The sequence below is a fragment of the Megascapheus bottae genome, chromosome 7, assembly GCF_031878675.1.
Source record: "Megascapheus bottae isolate mThoBot1 chromosome 7, mThoBot2.hap1, whole genome shotgun sequence".
NCBI lineage: Eukaryota > Metazoa > Chordata > Mammalia > Rodentia > Geomyidae > Megascapheus > Megascapheus bottae.
This window is the reverse complement of record NC_143515.1, coordinates 7,642,817-7,660,136: the sequence shown is the minus strand read 5'-3', so window position 1 is coordinate 7,660,136 and position 17,320 is coordinate 7,642,817. Positions and strand designations below refer to the sequence as shown.

The 17,320-nt window shown below is 37.7% G+C and overlaps 1 protein-coding gene across 1 annotated transcript in view; it reads left to right on the top strand.

The window, feature by feature from the left end:
- The window catches only part of Zc3h6 (zinc finger CCCH-type containing 6), a 56,596-nt gene that overhangs the window by 24,413 nt on the left and 14,863 nt on the right, over window positions 1-17,320 (top strand). The window contains exons 4-7 of the mRNA XM_090336370.1: window positions 5,182-5,458; window positions 10,388-10,521; window positions 15,644-15,760; window positions 16,789-16,902. Of these exons, the coding sequence (XP_090192496.1) occupies window positions 5,182-5,458; window positions 10,388-10,521; window positions 15,644-15,760; window positions 16,789-16,902 (642 nt within the window). The remainder of the gene's footprint in view (window positions 1-5,181; window positions 5,459-10,387; window positions 10,522-15,643; window positions 15,761-16,788; window positions 16,903-17,320) is intronic.

Here is a 17,320-nt window from a genome sequence, read left to right as displayed (position 1 = left end):
GATTCCCTTTCCCGTCTACATATCCAATAATCTTATATATAAGATACAAGGTACAGAAAACTAAGAGAAGCTAAACCAAAAAAAACCCTACATACAGGACACAATAAGTACCTCTTGTTTCCGTATCATGGAGTTCGGCATAATTTGCTTCATTATATACCTATGAACTGAGCAATTGGGTTATTGAGATCCCCTGTTAAAAATACCAGACATATTGTAGATCTTGGGGTAAATCATGGAGCCTACTTCTCTTTGGGTCTAGCTTACTTTATATAATTTTTCCCAAGTCTTTCCTTTTCCTTACAAATGGGGCAGGGTCATTCTTTCTGATGGAAGCATAAAACCCCATTGTGTATATATATATACAACATATTTTTTGGGGGAGGGTTAGGGTGATGTATATAGGGGTTACAGTTATATTCATAAGATAGTGTGTATATTACTTCTAAAACATTGTTACCCCTTCCCACACTTTTCTTCCACTTCCCACCCCCTACCACATTTTCCTGATCCATTCATCTACTGAGGGCCCAGCCCTATTTTTGTTGCTTTTGTTTTTAGTAGAGGATCTTGTGCTTTTGCCTGGACTAGTCAAACCAGGATCCTCCTTTCTATGCTTCTGTTGTAATTGAGATAGTATCTTGCTAACATTCTTCCGAGGGTAACCTTGAGGTGCCGTCCTCTTGTTCTCTGCCTCTCAAGTAGTTGGGATTATAGGCATGAGTCTATAATACCTAACCTTCTATGTGTAACTTTTTGAGGAACTGCCAGGCTATGTTCTGTAGAGGCTGCACCATTATACAAACTCATCAGAAATATTTGAGATAATGCTCCCATATCTTTGTCATACTTGTTATTTTCTATATTTGAGGGGAAATGGTAAAGGACTATGAAGAGGTATATCATTGTGGTTTTAAGGTGCTGCTGCTGCTGTGTGTGTGTGTGTGTGTGTGTGTGTGTGTGTGTGTACCTTCCCACAGGTTCATGCGCACAAGCCAATACCGGGGCTTGAACTTAGGGCCTGACAAACTCTCAGTCAGCTTTTTCCCTTAAGGCAGGTGCTTTGCTATTTGAGCTTACTTCAGCTTATTATGGCTTTGTGCTAGTTAGATGGAGATGAGCGTCTCAAATTTGTCTGCCCAGAAGTATTTTGAGGTGTATTAGTGTTATCTGTTTTTTAAAAGTCTGGAAAAATCCAGAATTGAATCCGTCTGATTCTGGGCTTTTCTCTACTGGGGAGATTTTAGTCTCATTGTTTGTTATAGATATGTTTGAGGCTCATAACCTCTTGGTTCAATTTAGGTAGGTCATATGTATGTAAAAAATCTATTCTTTCTTTTTGATTTTCCAGTTTATTAGAATATAAGTTATCCCTAATAATATAAGTATATAATATAATATAATATATGCTATATAGCATATAATATATAGCATGTATGCTATAATCTATGATTATAGTATTATATATACTATACTATAGTAATATAAGTATTCCCTAATAGTCCTCTGTGTTCATTGACATTGTTGTGGTATCCTTTTATCTTTAATTTTATTAATTTGTCTTTCCATCTTTCTTTTTGTTATTAAGGTAGGATTTCTCAATCTTCTTTATCCTTTCAGAAACTCAATTCTTTGTTTCAGTGAGTGTATTATTCTCTTAGTCAAACTTAGTGTGTTGTTGTATAGTTTCTCCTATTATTAGTATCTAATTTCATTCCATTGTGATATGTTAAAATATAGGATATTATTTCATTTGTTTCTACTATATTAAAATTTGCTTTATGGCCCAAATTATGATTTGTTTTGGAGAAAGTTCTGTAGATTACTGAGAAAAAGGTATATTATGGCAATTGGATAGAATATTCTGTAGATGGCTGTTAAGCCCATTTGATTTATGGTGCACTTTAATTTAGTTGTCTTTGTTGAAATTTTGGTCTGGATTATCTGTTCATGTGTGCCTTGTATTGAAGTTACCCACTATTACTGTATCCATAGATATCCCTATAAGTCCATAAGTCCATATGTCTGTTTTTTGTTTTGCCAGTCCTGGGCTTGAGCTGTCCCTGGGCTTTCTCAAGGGTAGAGCTCTACCACTTGAGCCACAGATTTTTCTGTATATGTGGTACAGAGGAATTGAACCCAGGTCTTCATGAATGCTAGGCAAGCAATCTACCACTAGGCTAAATTACTGACCCTAATATGTCTGTCTTTTATTCATTGATTCATTTATTTTATATTTTTGCTGGTCCTGGGGCTTGAACTCAGAGCCTGGGCACTACCTCTGAGCTTCTTTTTGCTCAAAGCTAGCATTCTACCACTTGACCACTTGAGCTAAAGAATCACTTCAGATTTTTCAGAGTAGCTTATTGGTGGTAAGAGTTTCACAGTCTTGCCAGGCATGGTGGCTCCTGCCTATAATCCTAGCTACTCAGGAGGCAGGGATTTGAGGATCTGGGGATCGAGGTTCAGTGCCAGCGCAGGCACTAAAGACTGTGAGACTCTTATCTCCAATTAACCTCTTGAAAATGGGAAGTGGTGCTGTGGCTCTGGCTCCAGGGGTAGGGTGGTAGCCTTGAGCTGAAGAGCTCAGGGACAGTGCCCAGGCCCAGAGTTGAAGCCCATGATATTCAAATATCAGCCTCCAAATAGCTAGGATTACAGGTGTGAGCCACGAGTGCCCAGCCACAGTATTTTATAAAACAAGGTGTATTTAGCACTTAGTACATAGGCATTTACAATAATATAATCTTATGATTCCCTTATATTTAATAAGTCTCTTTACTGTCACTGACTACTTTTGGCTTGAAATTTCTTTAGTCGGATATAAGTGTGGATATGCTTGCTCAGTTTTGACTTCACTTACTTAGTGTATCCTGTGACTAATAATCTGTCTATGTCTTTGCTTATGAGATTTTATTTCTTGTTGACAAGAAACAGTTTGATCTTATTTATTAATGAAATCAGTTAGGGATTTTGTTTTGTTTTTGATGCTGGTCTTGGGGCTTGAACTTTGGGCCTGTGTGCTGTTCCTGAGCTTTTGTGCTCATGGGTAGTGCTGTACCACTTGAATCACAGCTCCACTTGCTTCTTTTTGGCTTATTGGAGATAAGAGTCTCACTGACTTTTCTGTCCCAGATAGTACATAGGATTACGAGCATGAGCCACTGGTACTTGTTTTGTATTTTTTGAATGGTGAGTCAAGATCCTTTACATTTAGAATTATTATTGAGAGGTATTTATGGATTCTTATACTTTAGGTATTTTTTTTCTCTTGGTTGATTAAGTGTTGTTTGTTCTTTTTGTCCTTATCTATCTTGGGACTTTATCAGTTTGCTAAATTGAGTATGTTTAATTCTTTACTAATTCTCTTGTTATAAATGAAGTTTTATTAAATTCTTTTAAAATTTGAAAAGCATTATGTTCCAATTAATTTTCTCTAGTCATATTAATATTAGAACATAACACTTTAATACATTGTAAATGTATTAAGCTAATGATAAGGCATACTTTTTTAGATTTCAAGTTGTAATTATATACATTTTTTTCTCGGTTTAGTATAAAATCAACAGGATATGTGAATATTAAAAGTATTTCAATGAAAAATTTTAGTTTTATAATTAACTTAACTTCTAGGACCAAATTGTATTTTTTGTTTCCCAATGCTTGTTGTAATTAATAGTTTCTAATGATCAGTTTGTTCACTAGATGTGTTTTACTATTTAATGTTTTTCTTTAAAGTTTTTCTTCCTGTTAGAAAACATAACATTTTCACCAGGCATGGTGACTCACACCTATAATCCTAGCTATTCAGGAGGCTGAGATCTGAGGATCAAGATTCAAAGCCAGCCTGGGCACAAAAGGACTTGAGACTCTTATCTCCAATTAACCTCTAGAAAACAGGAAGTGGGGCTTGGCTCAAGGATAGGGTGGTAGCGTTGAGCTGAAGAGCTCAGTGATAACACCCAGGCCAAGTTCACGCCCTGTGACCCACCCACACACACACAAAAATAACATTTTCTTTTTGTAAAATGTTTCACACATTTTTTGGTTAAATATTATATCATTTGGGAACTTTTCAATATCTTGGGAATATATACATATGTATAGAGAGATAGATATAGATAGATATAGATATATGTTTGCTTTCAAGCTGCTTTACAGTCTTCAAAAAATTGTTTCACAGAACTAACCAGTGATAGGAGAAAGGGAATGAGAAAGAGGGAACACCTAGTAAAAGGAAAGAAATATACATATCACCCAATCTGGAAGAAACAGTTTTATTGTCATTGTTCGAAGAGTTAAACTTTTTTCTTATGTAAAACTTGAGTTTTTTGTATTTTTCAACATTCATAAGTTTTGCAGATTAGAATGCTGATGCTTATTATGAAAGTAAAAAAGTCATTGTGTATAACTACACCACAGTAATGTGAAATATTTGTAATTACTTAATTTCAATAATGAAATCTTTGGCTGGGTGCCAATGGCTCATGCCTGTTATCCTAACTACTCAGGAGGCTGAGATCTGAGTATCACGTTTCAAAGCCAGTCTGGGCATGAAGTGGTACTGTGGCTCAAGCAGTAGAGGGTCACCTTGAGCTGAGCTCAGGGACAGCCCCAGGGCCAGAGTTCAAGTTCCATGACCAAAAAAAAAAAATCTTTGGAGAAAAACAAAAAGATTTTTTTCATTTGTTTGGAGAAAGAATTGGTGGTTTGGATTTTAAGTAGTTCTATATATGTGAATATCAAGACATAGAACATGAAAAACAAAAGCTAAGGAAAAAAGATTATGATGTTTAATATATCAAGAGTGCATTTGGCCCAGTGGTTAAAGTGTTTGCCTAGCATGCACGAAGACCTGGGTTCAATTCCTCGGTACCACATACATAGAAAAAAAGCCAGAAGTGGTGCTGAGGCTCAAGTGGTAGAGCTCTAGCCTTGAGAAAGTCCAAGGACAGTGCTCAGGCCCTGAGCTCAAGCCCAGGACTGGTAAAAAAAAAAGTGCATTTACCTTCTTGAACTTGGTATTTAAGAATATAAGTACTAATGAATAGTTGAAATGTTAACTTTTTTTTAAATCTCAACTTTCAGTGTGTGGGCAGGGGGGATGCCCTATGTTTCTGTCAGCTGTTGAATGTAATTTTAAAATACCCTGAAAATAATTGTCCCTTTTTTTTTCTAAAGCATGGACATATATCAGGAAGCTACATGACATCAAAGAAGAGTCACTATAACAAGAAATTTAAAAGTAAAGAATATGATGAGTATAGTAATTACAGTGATGACAACTTTGGTAATTATAGTGATGATAATTTTGGTAACTACAACATGGAAACAGAGGAAGATTATTCCGATCAGTTGAAACATTACAGACAAAGTAACGAAACATCAAATAGTCCTTATGGGTCATCATATTCTAAAGAAATGGAGAAAAAACAGAGAATGAAAGGACCACATCAAGGTAAGTTTGAAATTAGTCGGTTTTAGAATATGATGCCTTATACTCAGGAGGTTGAGGTCTGAGAATTGCAATTTGGAGCCATCAAGTATCAGTATAGCACATTTCTTAGCTCCCTTCTCAAAATCAGCTTCTTCTTGTGGTACTTACATTTATTTTCATTTATTTTTATAGATGTCAAGGATATAAATTTACAGCTCTTTCAGTCTGCATAATATCTTAACATTTAAAGTAAAATGGTATCTAATATATTTTAAAGTATATGAAAGTATAACAAAGGTTTCTTTTACTTTTCTCTCCCCTGCTATATGATGCCAGTATACAGTTACAGAGTTAACTGGTGCTCTATTACTTACTTTTATATTTTAGCCATTAATCATAGAATATTGAGAAGTTGTTCTTTCATTAGACTTTCAAATGTGGCAATCACCTTTGCTGTGTAAATATAAGTAGTGGCCGTAAATCCTTAAGCTTCAAAATGAGAAAATAAGTTTCTGTAGCTACTGCATGTTTACTTACTATTTGAGGTATGTGGTACCTGGAAAAACTAAAGTGCAAGCTGGCATACCAGTCAGATTCTGTAAGTCACATACAGCTCAAATTAATCTTATATAGGGGTTATTTCATGAATGTACTTCAAAAAACTAGAGCAAGATGAGGCAAAGGTGAAGTGACGAGCTCCCATACTTTATGAAACTACCTATTGATTATTTATTTATTTATTTTGTGCTTGAGGCTTCAACACAAGGCCTGGGTAATGTCCCTCAGCTTTTTGCTCAAGACTATTGCTTTCCCATTTGAGCCATATTTCCACTTCTGGCTTTTTAGTGGTTAATTGGAGGTCAGAATCTCATAGACTGCTCTGCCCTTTGAACCATGTTGTGTTTCTCAGAGCTCAGCTTCCTGAATAGCTAGTTAGGATTACAAGCATGAGCCACCCCTGCCCACACTCTTTAATTGTTGAAAAAAGGATTCAGTCAGGGGATGGGAGTTTGGCCTAGTGGTAGAGTGCTTGCCTAGCATGCACAAAGACCCGGGTTTGATTCCTCAGTACCATATACATACAAAAAGCCAGAAGTGGTGCTGAGGCTCAAGTGGTAGAGCTCTAGCCTTGAGAAAGTCCAAGGTTAGTACTCAGACCCTGAGCTCAAGCCCAGGACTGGCACAAAAAAAAAAAAGGATTCAGTCGTGAATAAATATGATTCTTTTTTTTTTTAAAAAACCAATCCTGGGGCTTGAACTCAGGGACTGGGCACTGTTCTTGGGCTTTCTTAAGACTGGCACTCTACCACTTGAGCCACAGCACCACTTCGTGGAATGTGGCCTAGCAGTAAAGTGCTTGCCTAGCATGTAAATATGCTATTGCAATGGCTAAATGTCACTCTTGAGTCCATTGGCAGTGGTATCAAGGATAAATCCAGTTTGGAAAATTTGCTTGTTTCCTTTTAAAGAGTTGAATAGGGCTGGGAATGTGTCTTAGTGGTAGAGTGCTTACATGAATGAAGTGCTGAGCTTGATTTCCCAGAACCACATAAACAGAAAAAGCTGTGACTCAAGTGGTAGAATGGTAGCCTTGAGCAAGAAGCTTAGGGACAGTGCCTAAGCCCAGGACTGGCCAAAAAAAAAAAAAAAAAGAGTATTCTTTATTTACTTGTGCTGACATTAGGGTTTGAGCTCAAGGCCTTGTGATTTTGTTTGGATTTTACTCATGGCCAGGGTTCTACCATTTGAGCCATAGCTTCAATTCTAAATTTTTGTTGGTTAGTTGTATATTAGAGTTTCACAGATTTTTCTGCCAGAGTTGACTTTGAGCCTCTATCCTCAGATCTCATCTCCTGAGTGTCTAGGATTACAGACATGAGCCACCAACTCTTTGGCATCACCTTTTGTTTTTCACCTTTGTTTTTACCCCTCGGCTTATGAAAGTGATAGATGACCAAATGCAGAAAGCTTTTCCTGTATAGAAAAGGTAATCTAGCAATGATCAAAGATAAAAATAAAATTAATGTGATTCCTACCACCCAAAGATAATAATTATTAGTATTTTGGGTGAACATTCCTCTAGAATTTTCCTGACCATTATTTTCAAAATGAAATATACTTATTGTTTATAAATTATATCTCAGTTATTCCTAACTGAATGAATAGCTTTTAAAACCTGCATCCTATTTAACCAATAGATTAAGTTTTCATAAAAAATTGTTAGGTTTGTTGGTAGGACAGTAATTATTTGGGATTTAGGTTGCACCCATTCTTTTAAAGTCTGTGGTTTATCCCATAATCACCATATTTAGATGTACCTCAGAAAACATTTTGGCAATCATTTTTTTTTGCCAGTCCTAGAGATTGAACTCAGGGCTTGAGCACTGTCCTTGGGCTTTTTCCTAAGGCTAGAGTTCTACCACTTGAGTCACAGCACCACTTCCAGGTTTTTTCTATATGGTACCAAGGGATCGAATCCCAATCTTCATGAATGCTGGGCAAGCACTCTACCACTAGGCCAAACTCCTGGCCCCAGCAATCATTTTTTCTTAAGAGTAAATTACAGCTGGAGGTGTGGCTCTTGGGCCCTGATTTCAAACCCTTTCTTTTATTTCTAAAACAAAAAATTAAACTAGGTACAGTTGGCTCATTCCTATAATCTGAGCAACTCAAGTATGGGGGGATTGTGGTTCAGGACCAGCTTGGGCAAAAATTACAGAAATTCTATTGTAGTCAATAAACAGAACCTAATGCCATGAAGAAGATCATATTTTGAGACTAATGGTATAAAACTCTACGTGAAAAATAACTAAAGTCTGTAGAGGGTGGAGACATTGTTCGAGTGCTCTGACTAGCAGCTGTAAGACCCTGACTTCAAAACTCAGTACTGTTAAAAAAAAAACATATATGAAAGTAATTTGAACATCAGAACTCATAGCCATCACAAAGTAGTTGATCCATATACAAAGTAGATATCCAAAAATGTGTTGCACTTACTTGTAATTGAACTCGCTCCCACAAAATTCTCTATGAATCTCTGCCAAATGTTATCTTCTTTTTAGGAGAAAATTAGTTTGTTCTTTTCAAATTTTAGTTTCTTTGATTTATTTTGGTGAAGCGAATTTTATATATGCATTTATGTGTGTCTGTTTGTAGGTGTTAAGGTTATTAGTGAGCTTATCATCAGTGTGACTTTGGTAAAATGAATAATTCATTTGTATTATAACTTAACCACCCTAACTTAATTTTTTTTTAATTTTTTTTTTTTTGCCAGTCCTGGGTTTGAGCTCAGGACCTGAGCACTGTCCTTGGACTTTCTCAAGGCTAGAGCTCTACCACTTGAGCCTCAGCACCACTTCCGGCTTTTTTCTATGTATGTGGTACCGAGGAATCGAACCCGGGTCTTCATGCATGCTAGGCAAGCACTTTAACCACTAGGCCAAACTCCCGGCCCTAACTTAATTTTTAAATCAAGTAATATTTTCTTTTTTTCTGCATATTTTTCAGTGCTGAGGATCCAACCAGGGGTCTCATGCCAGAGTAGGAAAGTCCTTGAGGCTGTTATCTCTAATTAACCACCAGAAAACTGGAAGTGGAGCTGTGTATCAAAATGGTAGAAGGCTAGACTTGAGCAAAAGAGCTCAGGGACAGCACCCACACCCTGGGTTCAAGCCCCATCCTTTTTTTTCTTGTTTTCTATAAAATAAACATCGGTATCTGTGAATGTCTTCCTAAATTAGGAATATGATTAACTTTAATAACATGTGGTTAACATTAACCTTAGAGAAATTAAAAAGAAAAAAAAACAAGTTTTGGCTTCTGTGCCTATGTGTATCCTCCCTCCTTGCTTCCTATATTTTCAGTATCTCTTGTGATAAAACCCCTTATTATGAGGAAAAGCAATAACTATGAAGTAATTTGTTGATTTAGTTAAATTTAAAAAAAAATTTGGGGGTTGGTTGTGGAACCTGAAATCTGGGCCTGGACACTGTCCCTGATCTCTTCAGCTCAAGGCTACTGCCCTACCCCTTAAGCTACAGCACCACTTCCCATTTTCTAGTGGATAATTGGAGATAAGAGTCTCATGGACTTTAGTTCCTGGGATGGCTTTGAACCGAGATCCTCAGATCTCAATCTCCTGAGTAGCTCTGATTATAGGAGTGAGCCACTGTGCCCAGCTAGATTTGTTTATTTATTTATTGATTGATTGATTGATTGCCAGTCCTGGGGCCTGAACTCAGGGCCTGGACACTTTCTTTGGGCTTTCTCAAGGTTATTGCTGTATTCCTTGAGCCACAATGGCACTTCTTTCTTTTTTTGTGTATGTGATACCGAGGAATTGAACTCAGGGCTTCATGCATGTGAGGTGACATTCACTGCCCTTCCATTACTTTTTTTTTTTTTTTGCACTAGTCCTGGGCTTGAGCTCAGGGGCTGAGCACTGTCCTTGGACTTTCTCAAGGCTAGAGCTCTACTACTTGAGCCTCAGTATCACTTCTGGCTTTTTTCTATGTATGTGGTACCGAGGAATCAAACCGGGTCTTTGTGCATGCTAGGCAAGCACTCTCCCACTAGGCCAAACTCCCAGCCCCAATTTTTTTATTTTTTATTTATTTCTTTTTTGCCAGTCCTAGGCTTGGGCGCAGGGGCTGAGCACTGTCCTTGGACTTTCTCAAGGCTAGAGCTCTACCACTTGAGCCACAGCACCACTTCTGGCTTTTTTTCTATGCATGTGGTACCGAGGAATCGAACTTGGGTCTTTGTGCATGCTAGGCAATCACTCCACCAGTAGGCTAAACTCCTAGCCCCCTCCTTTAATTTTTTAAAAATAAATATGGGGACACAATGAAGTTTGCAGACTGTTATAAAGATACTATTATTTGTAAACTAATAGATGGATAGTTATTGTTGTTTTTCTGTAATACTTGAATTATATTTTTACTTTTATAGGTACTGAGCAGAGAGTTAAAGGTTTTAGTATGGGTCGGGGCCGTGGTTTGCCGAAGAAAATCAAACGAAAAGACCGTGGGGGACGAGTCAATAAAGGGCCTAATGTCTACTCAGGAATGGATGAATTTCAAGAGGTACTGAGAATTTGTATACAAGGAAAAAAGGAGTTTCAGCATCTTTTAAACCACTAGCTTGCAAAGCAAACATTATGTTTTTAATGCCATTTTTCTAGTAAATGAAAAATTTCTAGTTCAGATTAAATGAATATAAATTCTTCCAAAAGAATAATTTCTGTTTTTAATTAGTCATGATCTCAGTATAGAGATATAAATTTAAGTGACCTAGAAATAAAGATATCTCTCTCAACTCTCTCTCCTCTCTCTCCTCCCTCTCCTCTCTCTCCTGTCTCTCGTGCCAGTCATGGGGCTTGACCTCAGAGCCTGAGTACTCTCCTTGAGTATTTGAGAAAGAGAAACTAAGGTATAGTTTAGGCAATAGATGTCAGACTAGAATTTGATCCTCAGCACTCAAAACTGTAAGAATTATGATAAAGGTACAAAAATACAAAGTAGATAAATGTAGCTGGGCACTTGTGGCTCACACCTATAATCCTACCTAATCTAAGAGACAAAGATCTGAGGATCATAGTTCAAAGCCAGCCTGAACAGGAATGAGAAACTCTTTTTTTTTTTTTTTTTTGCCAGTACTGGGCTTGAACTCAGGGCCTGAGCACTGTCCTTGAACTTTCTCAATGCTAGATTTCTACCACTTGAGCCTCAGCACCACTTCTGGCTTTTTTCTATGTATGTGGTACCGAGGAATTGAACCCAGGTCTTCGTGCATGCTAAGCAAGCCCTCTACCACTAGGCCAAACTCCCAGTCCCCTGAAAGACTTTTATCTCTAAACTACTCAAAAAAAAAAAAAAAAAAAAAAAAAAAAGCTGGAAATGGCACTTTGGCCCAAGTGAGAACTCTTGCCTTGGGCAAAAAGAAGCTCAGAGACAGAGCTCAGGCCCCAAATTCAAGCCCCAATACTGGCAAAAAAAAAAAAAAAGCATTTAGGGTTTTTTCTAAAATGTAAGTATATCCAATTTGCCCAGGAATTCACAATCAAATTACTTATACTCTGGCAGAATCACTTAAGATATTATAGAGCTGCATAATTTAGATTCACAAATGTTTTTATTATTATGTATGGATTCATTTAGAACAAATGAATATAAATTACAAACTCACATAGCTCTCTGTACCAAAACTTACCATCTATTGCTTAATGTGTTACCTCTGAGGCAATTTTCTGTTTTCAGTAGATTGTGCTTTGTGCTCCATATTACAAAGTCATGCAGTATCAATCACAGCAGAAGGATAAATAGTTATTGAGAGCAATGTGTAAGGTACAGAGCTGCATAATACTTGCAGATAAACAATATTGTGTAGTAAAGTTTATAATGTAACTCATTGCATTTAGCATAGCTTAGTATCTTAGTTTCTCTTTCCTCATACTAGTAGCAGAAGTTGAACAGAGCAATGAGGAAAACAAATAAAACTGTGAAATTCTTAATGTATTTCTTCTTAATTTTTCAGATTTAATAATTAATGCTAATACACATATTCTTTCTTCCTCCCCCCCCTTTTTTTGTGTGGGTCATGGGGCTTGAATTAGGCCTGGGGGAGCTTAAGGGTAGTGCCGTACCCCTGGGCCTGGCCAGTGTCCCTGAGCTTTTCAGTTCAAGGCTACTACCACCATACCCTTGAGCCAAGCCCCACTTCCCTTTTACTAGAGATTATTTGGAGATAAGAGTCTGAGATTCTTTTGTGCCTGGGCTGGCTTTGAACCTTGATTCTTAGATCTCAGCCTCTTGAGTAGCTAGGCATGAGCCCACCCGTGGTGGTGCTGCCCGCTCTTTCTTTATTTCTTATTTCTTTATTTTTTTTGTTGTTGGTGGTAATGGGGCTTGTACTCTAGGCATGGGCACTGTCTCTGAGCTCTTCAGCTTAAGGCTACCGCCCTACCCCTGGAGCCACAGCACCACTTCTGGTTCTCTAGTGGTTAACTGGAGATAAGAGTCCCTCAACTTTAGTGCCTGGGCTGGCTTTGAACCGGGATCCTCAGATCTCTGCCTCCTGAGTAGCTAGGATTTACAGGCATGAGCCATCACGACCGGCTCTAATACACATTTTCTATTAGTTTTTTTCTCCCTTTAAGAGAGTATAAAATGCTGGGCATGGGTTCTTTACATGCTTAATCCTAGCTAGTTAGGAGTCTGAGACTGAAGGATTGTGGTTCAAAGTCAGCCCAGGGAGTAAAGTCAGTGAGACTCTTTTTTTTTTTTTTTTTTGCCAGTCCTGGGCTTGAGCTCAGGGCCTGAGCACTGTCCTTGGATTTTTCTCAAGGCTAGAACTCTACCACTTGAGCCTCAGCACCACTTCCAGCTTTTTCTATATATGTGGTACCAAGGAATTGAACCCCGGTCTTCGTGCATGCTAGGCAAGCACTTTTAACCACTAGGCCAAACTCCCAGCCCCTCAGTGAGACTCTTATATCCAATTAATCACTAGAAAACTAACTAGAGCTGTGGCTTAAAGTGGAAGAGTACTAGCATTAAGCAAAAGAGCTGGGAGCCCATACCCAGGCCCTGAGATTCTGCCCCAATGACTGATTAAAAAGAAATTTGAGCACATAATCTAAAGGTTCATATGGAACAACAAGAGACCCAGAATAGCCAAAGCAATTCTAGGCAAAAAGAGCAATGCAGGTGGTATTAAACATAAGAATTCAAACTCTACTATAGAGCCATAATAAACAAAAACAGCATGGTATTGGCATAAAAATAGACTAGAAGATCAATGGAACAGAGCAGAAGATCCAGAAATGAAACCACATACTTATAGTCATTTTATGTTTGACCAAAGAGCCAGAAATATAGAGTGGAATGAGCACAGCCTCTTCAAGTATTGGTGCTGCGAAAACTGGGCAGCCACATGCAGAAAACTAAAAAGTGATCCCAACTTGTTGCCATGCATTAACATAAACTCAAAATGGATCAAAGACCTTACTATCAGACCTGAAACTCTGAAACCACTACACGACAGAGTAGGAGAGACACTGGATCTCAAAGGCACAGGTAAAAACTTCTTTAACAGAGTCCCAGGATCACAACAGATTGGAGAGCGACTCAACAAATGGGACTACCTAAAAATAAAGTTTCTGCACATAAAAATAGCTACTAAAGTTGAAAGACAGTCAACCAACTGGGAAAAGATATTTACAAATAATACATCAGACAAAGACTTAATATCCAACGTCTACAGGGAACTTAAGAAACTAGCCTCCCCTGCAACCCAACAAACTAATCCCTAAATGGGCAAGGGAACTAAAGAGAGACTTGTAAAGATGAGAAGGTAAAAATGTCAAAGAAACGTATGAAAAAAATGCTCATCATCCATGGTTATAAAGAAAACCAAGTAAAAACAACCCTAAGATACCACCTTGCCCCAACCAGAATGGCCAATATTCTGAATTCAGACAATAGCAGATGCTGGTGGGGATGTGGAGAAAGAAGAACCCTACTACACTGCTGGTGGGAATGTAAACTATCATAACCAGTCTGGAAAACAGTAAGGAGATTCCTCAAAAAGCTAAACATAGGCCTCTCCTACAACCCAGCCATACCACTCCTAGGCATCTATCCCAGGAAACAGGACCCAGTATATGACAAGGACACCTGCCCATCCATATTCATCACTGTACTGTTCACAGTAGTCAAGAGATGGAAACAACCCAGATGCCCCACTACAGATGAATGGATCAAAAAAAAATGTGGTACCTGTATACAGTGAAATTTTACATAGCTATCAGACAGGATAAAATAATGGAATTCGCTGGGAAATGGATGGAGCTAGAGCAAATCATGTTGAGTGAGATAAGCCAAGACCAAAGAGACAAATGGGCATGGTTTCCCTGATATGCAGGTATTAAATCTAATCAATGCAAGGGAGATGCTGGGATGGAGAGAATGAGAGAGAAAGAGGGAAAAACCAATTCCCTAGCACAGGGAAGAAATGTACCTAACAGCCTATCTGGAAGAAATGTTTTTATTGCCAGTGTTCAAAGAGTTAACTCTTCCATTCTGTGTAAGACTAGAGGTTCTTTTTTTTTTTTTTCCGGTCCTGGGGCTTGTGCTCAGGGCCTGAGCATTGTCTTTGGGCTTTCTCAAGGCTAGCTCTCTGCCACTTGAGCCACAGCACCACTTCCAACTTTTCTCTATATATGTGGTACCGAGGAATTGAACCCAAGTCTTCATGCATGCTAGGCAAGCACTCTACCACTAGGCCAAATTCCCGGCCCTAGAGGTTCTTATATATTTCAACACTTACAAATTTTGTAATCTAGAACAATGATGCTTAGTATATAAAAGTACAAAAGTTATTGTGATATTAAGTAAGTATAACTGCCACAGTACTGTAAAATATATGTAACCACTTAATCTCAATTAAAAAAAAAAAGAACCCTGGGCTCTTCTCTGGGAAAAAAAATCAAGGAGGTCAAGTTAGAAGAAATTTGTGTCTGAAGATGACTTGATGTGACTTGATGGCTTCCCAAGGCAAGTTTTCATCAAAATCAATTTCAAATATCACATCTTCGTTCAAGAATGTGTTTCAAATGCGTAGAAATGTGATCAAAGAAAAACTTTAATAAAAGTCTTTATTGAAAAAAATAGGTGGGTAGGATGTCAGGTATGAACCTGAAGAGGAAGCAAGACTTTATCCTTATAACCAGTGACAAATATGGCTGGAAGTATGTCAGAGATATTGTACCGTCTAGCAAGCACCAGACCCTAAGTTCTAAAACCCCAGTAACAAAGCAAACAAAAGTCTGTGGTAAATTGGAGAAGTAGTTTGTTAGTACACCCACTGGTTTGGAAGTGAGATTCTGTCTCAAAAATAGCCAGTGAAAAACAGGGGGACTCTACCTGTTCAACTGACAGAATGCCAATTTAGCAAGTATGAGGCACTGAATTCATATTCTAGTACTGCAAAAATAAATAAGAAAAAGGTTTCTTTGCAATCACTAGTAGCATTAAACAAGAGTCAGTAGAAGTGTATCTTTCTTTCCAATTCAGTCTAGAGTATTAGAATGTTCAACGTTGATTGATCTTAATTGCCAATTTTTACTGCTTTTCAGATCCATTTTATTATGTGCTTTAGTATCTATTAATTTTCATGTTACATTCAAGTGAATTTTTTTTCTTACAGTATAGTAAACCAGGGAAAAAATGGAAGGTTATGACTCAGGAATTTATTAGCCAGCACACAGTGGAACACAAAGGAAAACAAATCTGTAAATATTTCCTAGAAGGAAGATGTATTAAGGTAAATATATGAGTTGTATTATAAATCACTCCAACTTGCAAAATAATCTTCAGATTTTCTTTTGGGATAATGTCTAATATTTTTATTTCTCATACAGTTGTAATAAAACTACTTAAAATGTATTTTATATAAAATCCCTGAACATTAAAGTTTATTTAATTATATTCGAAAACAACATAATTCGTAAAAAACAGATTTTATTTAAATATATTAACATTTGTGCTAAATGCTATGTGTCATAATGTTTAAAGTGTAACTAACATAAAGTGATTTAATACTTAAAACTACCATACTAAGTAATTACTATCCCTATTTTCTTTTCTTTTTTTTTTTTTTGCCAGTCCTGGACTTGGGCTCAGGGCCTGAGCACTGTCCTTGGACTTTCTCAAGGCTTAGCACTCTACCACTAGAGCCTCAGCACCACTTCCAGCTTTTTTCAATATATGTGGTACCAAGGAATCGAACCCAGGTCTTTGTGCATGCTAGGCAAGCACTCTACCACTAGGGCAAACTCCTGGCCCCTACTATCCCTATTTTATACACGGCACCAAGAACTTAAATAAGTTGCTGTGATAGTCCAAGTGGATATGATGAATGCTGATGGGATATGAAAACATCCTTGGCAGCCTTGCTCCTTCTGTAGTCTGTGCATGTAGTCACATCTGCGTCAGCAGGTGTGATTATTGGCACATTATTTAAAGTCTAGAGGTAGGGACTAAAACTCACTGTGAAATAATTCAACTACTTACTTATTTTTTTTCCTTCCATTACCTTTCTTTACTTTTACCTTCTTACCTTCCTTCCCTTTCTTTCCCCCCTCTTTCCCTTCCTTCTTTTCTTTTTCCTGCCTCCTTCCTTTCCTCCTCCCTTCCTTCCTTTCTTTTTCTTTCTTTCTTTTCTTTTTTCCTTCCTTCCTTCCTTCCTTCCTTCCTTCCTTCCTTCCTTCCTTCCTTCCTTCCTTCCTTCCTTCCTTTCTTCCTCTCTCTCTCTCTCTCTCTCTCTTTCTTTCTTTTTCTTTCTTTCTACAGGGAGATCAGTGTAAATTTGATCATGATGCAGAGTTGGAGAAGAGAAAAGAGATCTGCAGATTTTACTTACAGGGTTATTGTACCAAAGGAGAGAACTGCATTTATATGCATAATATCCTTTATTAAAAATGGATGCTAACCATTACAAGGGATGGAGATTCATACTTTTGTTACTACAGTGCTGTGGTTTGAATGTGTCCCCCTCCAAAGCTCATGTCATAGAAACCTAATGTTCACATTTATAACTTGATAGTCTTTGGAGGGTGGTTTCCAGGAGGTAATTAGGAGCTGATGAGGTCACTGAGGTGGGTCTCCTGTGCTGGCATTGCTCTAAAAATAAATAGGAAAAAGATGTGGACTGACATAGTATCTCTTTCTTCTCATGTGGTGCCCTCCATCGTTTCATAAAGCAGCAAAGCCCTCAGATGATGGGGTATATTCTAGCACTGTTGAACCTCCTAGACTCCGTAACTCAGAGCTGAACAAACTGTTCTTTATAATTTTTTTCTTTTTTTTTCTTTTTGTTTTTTTT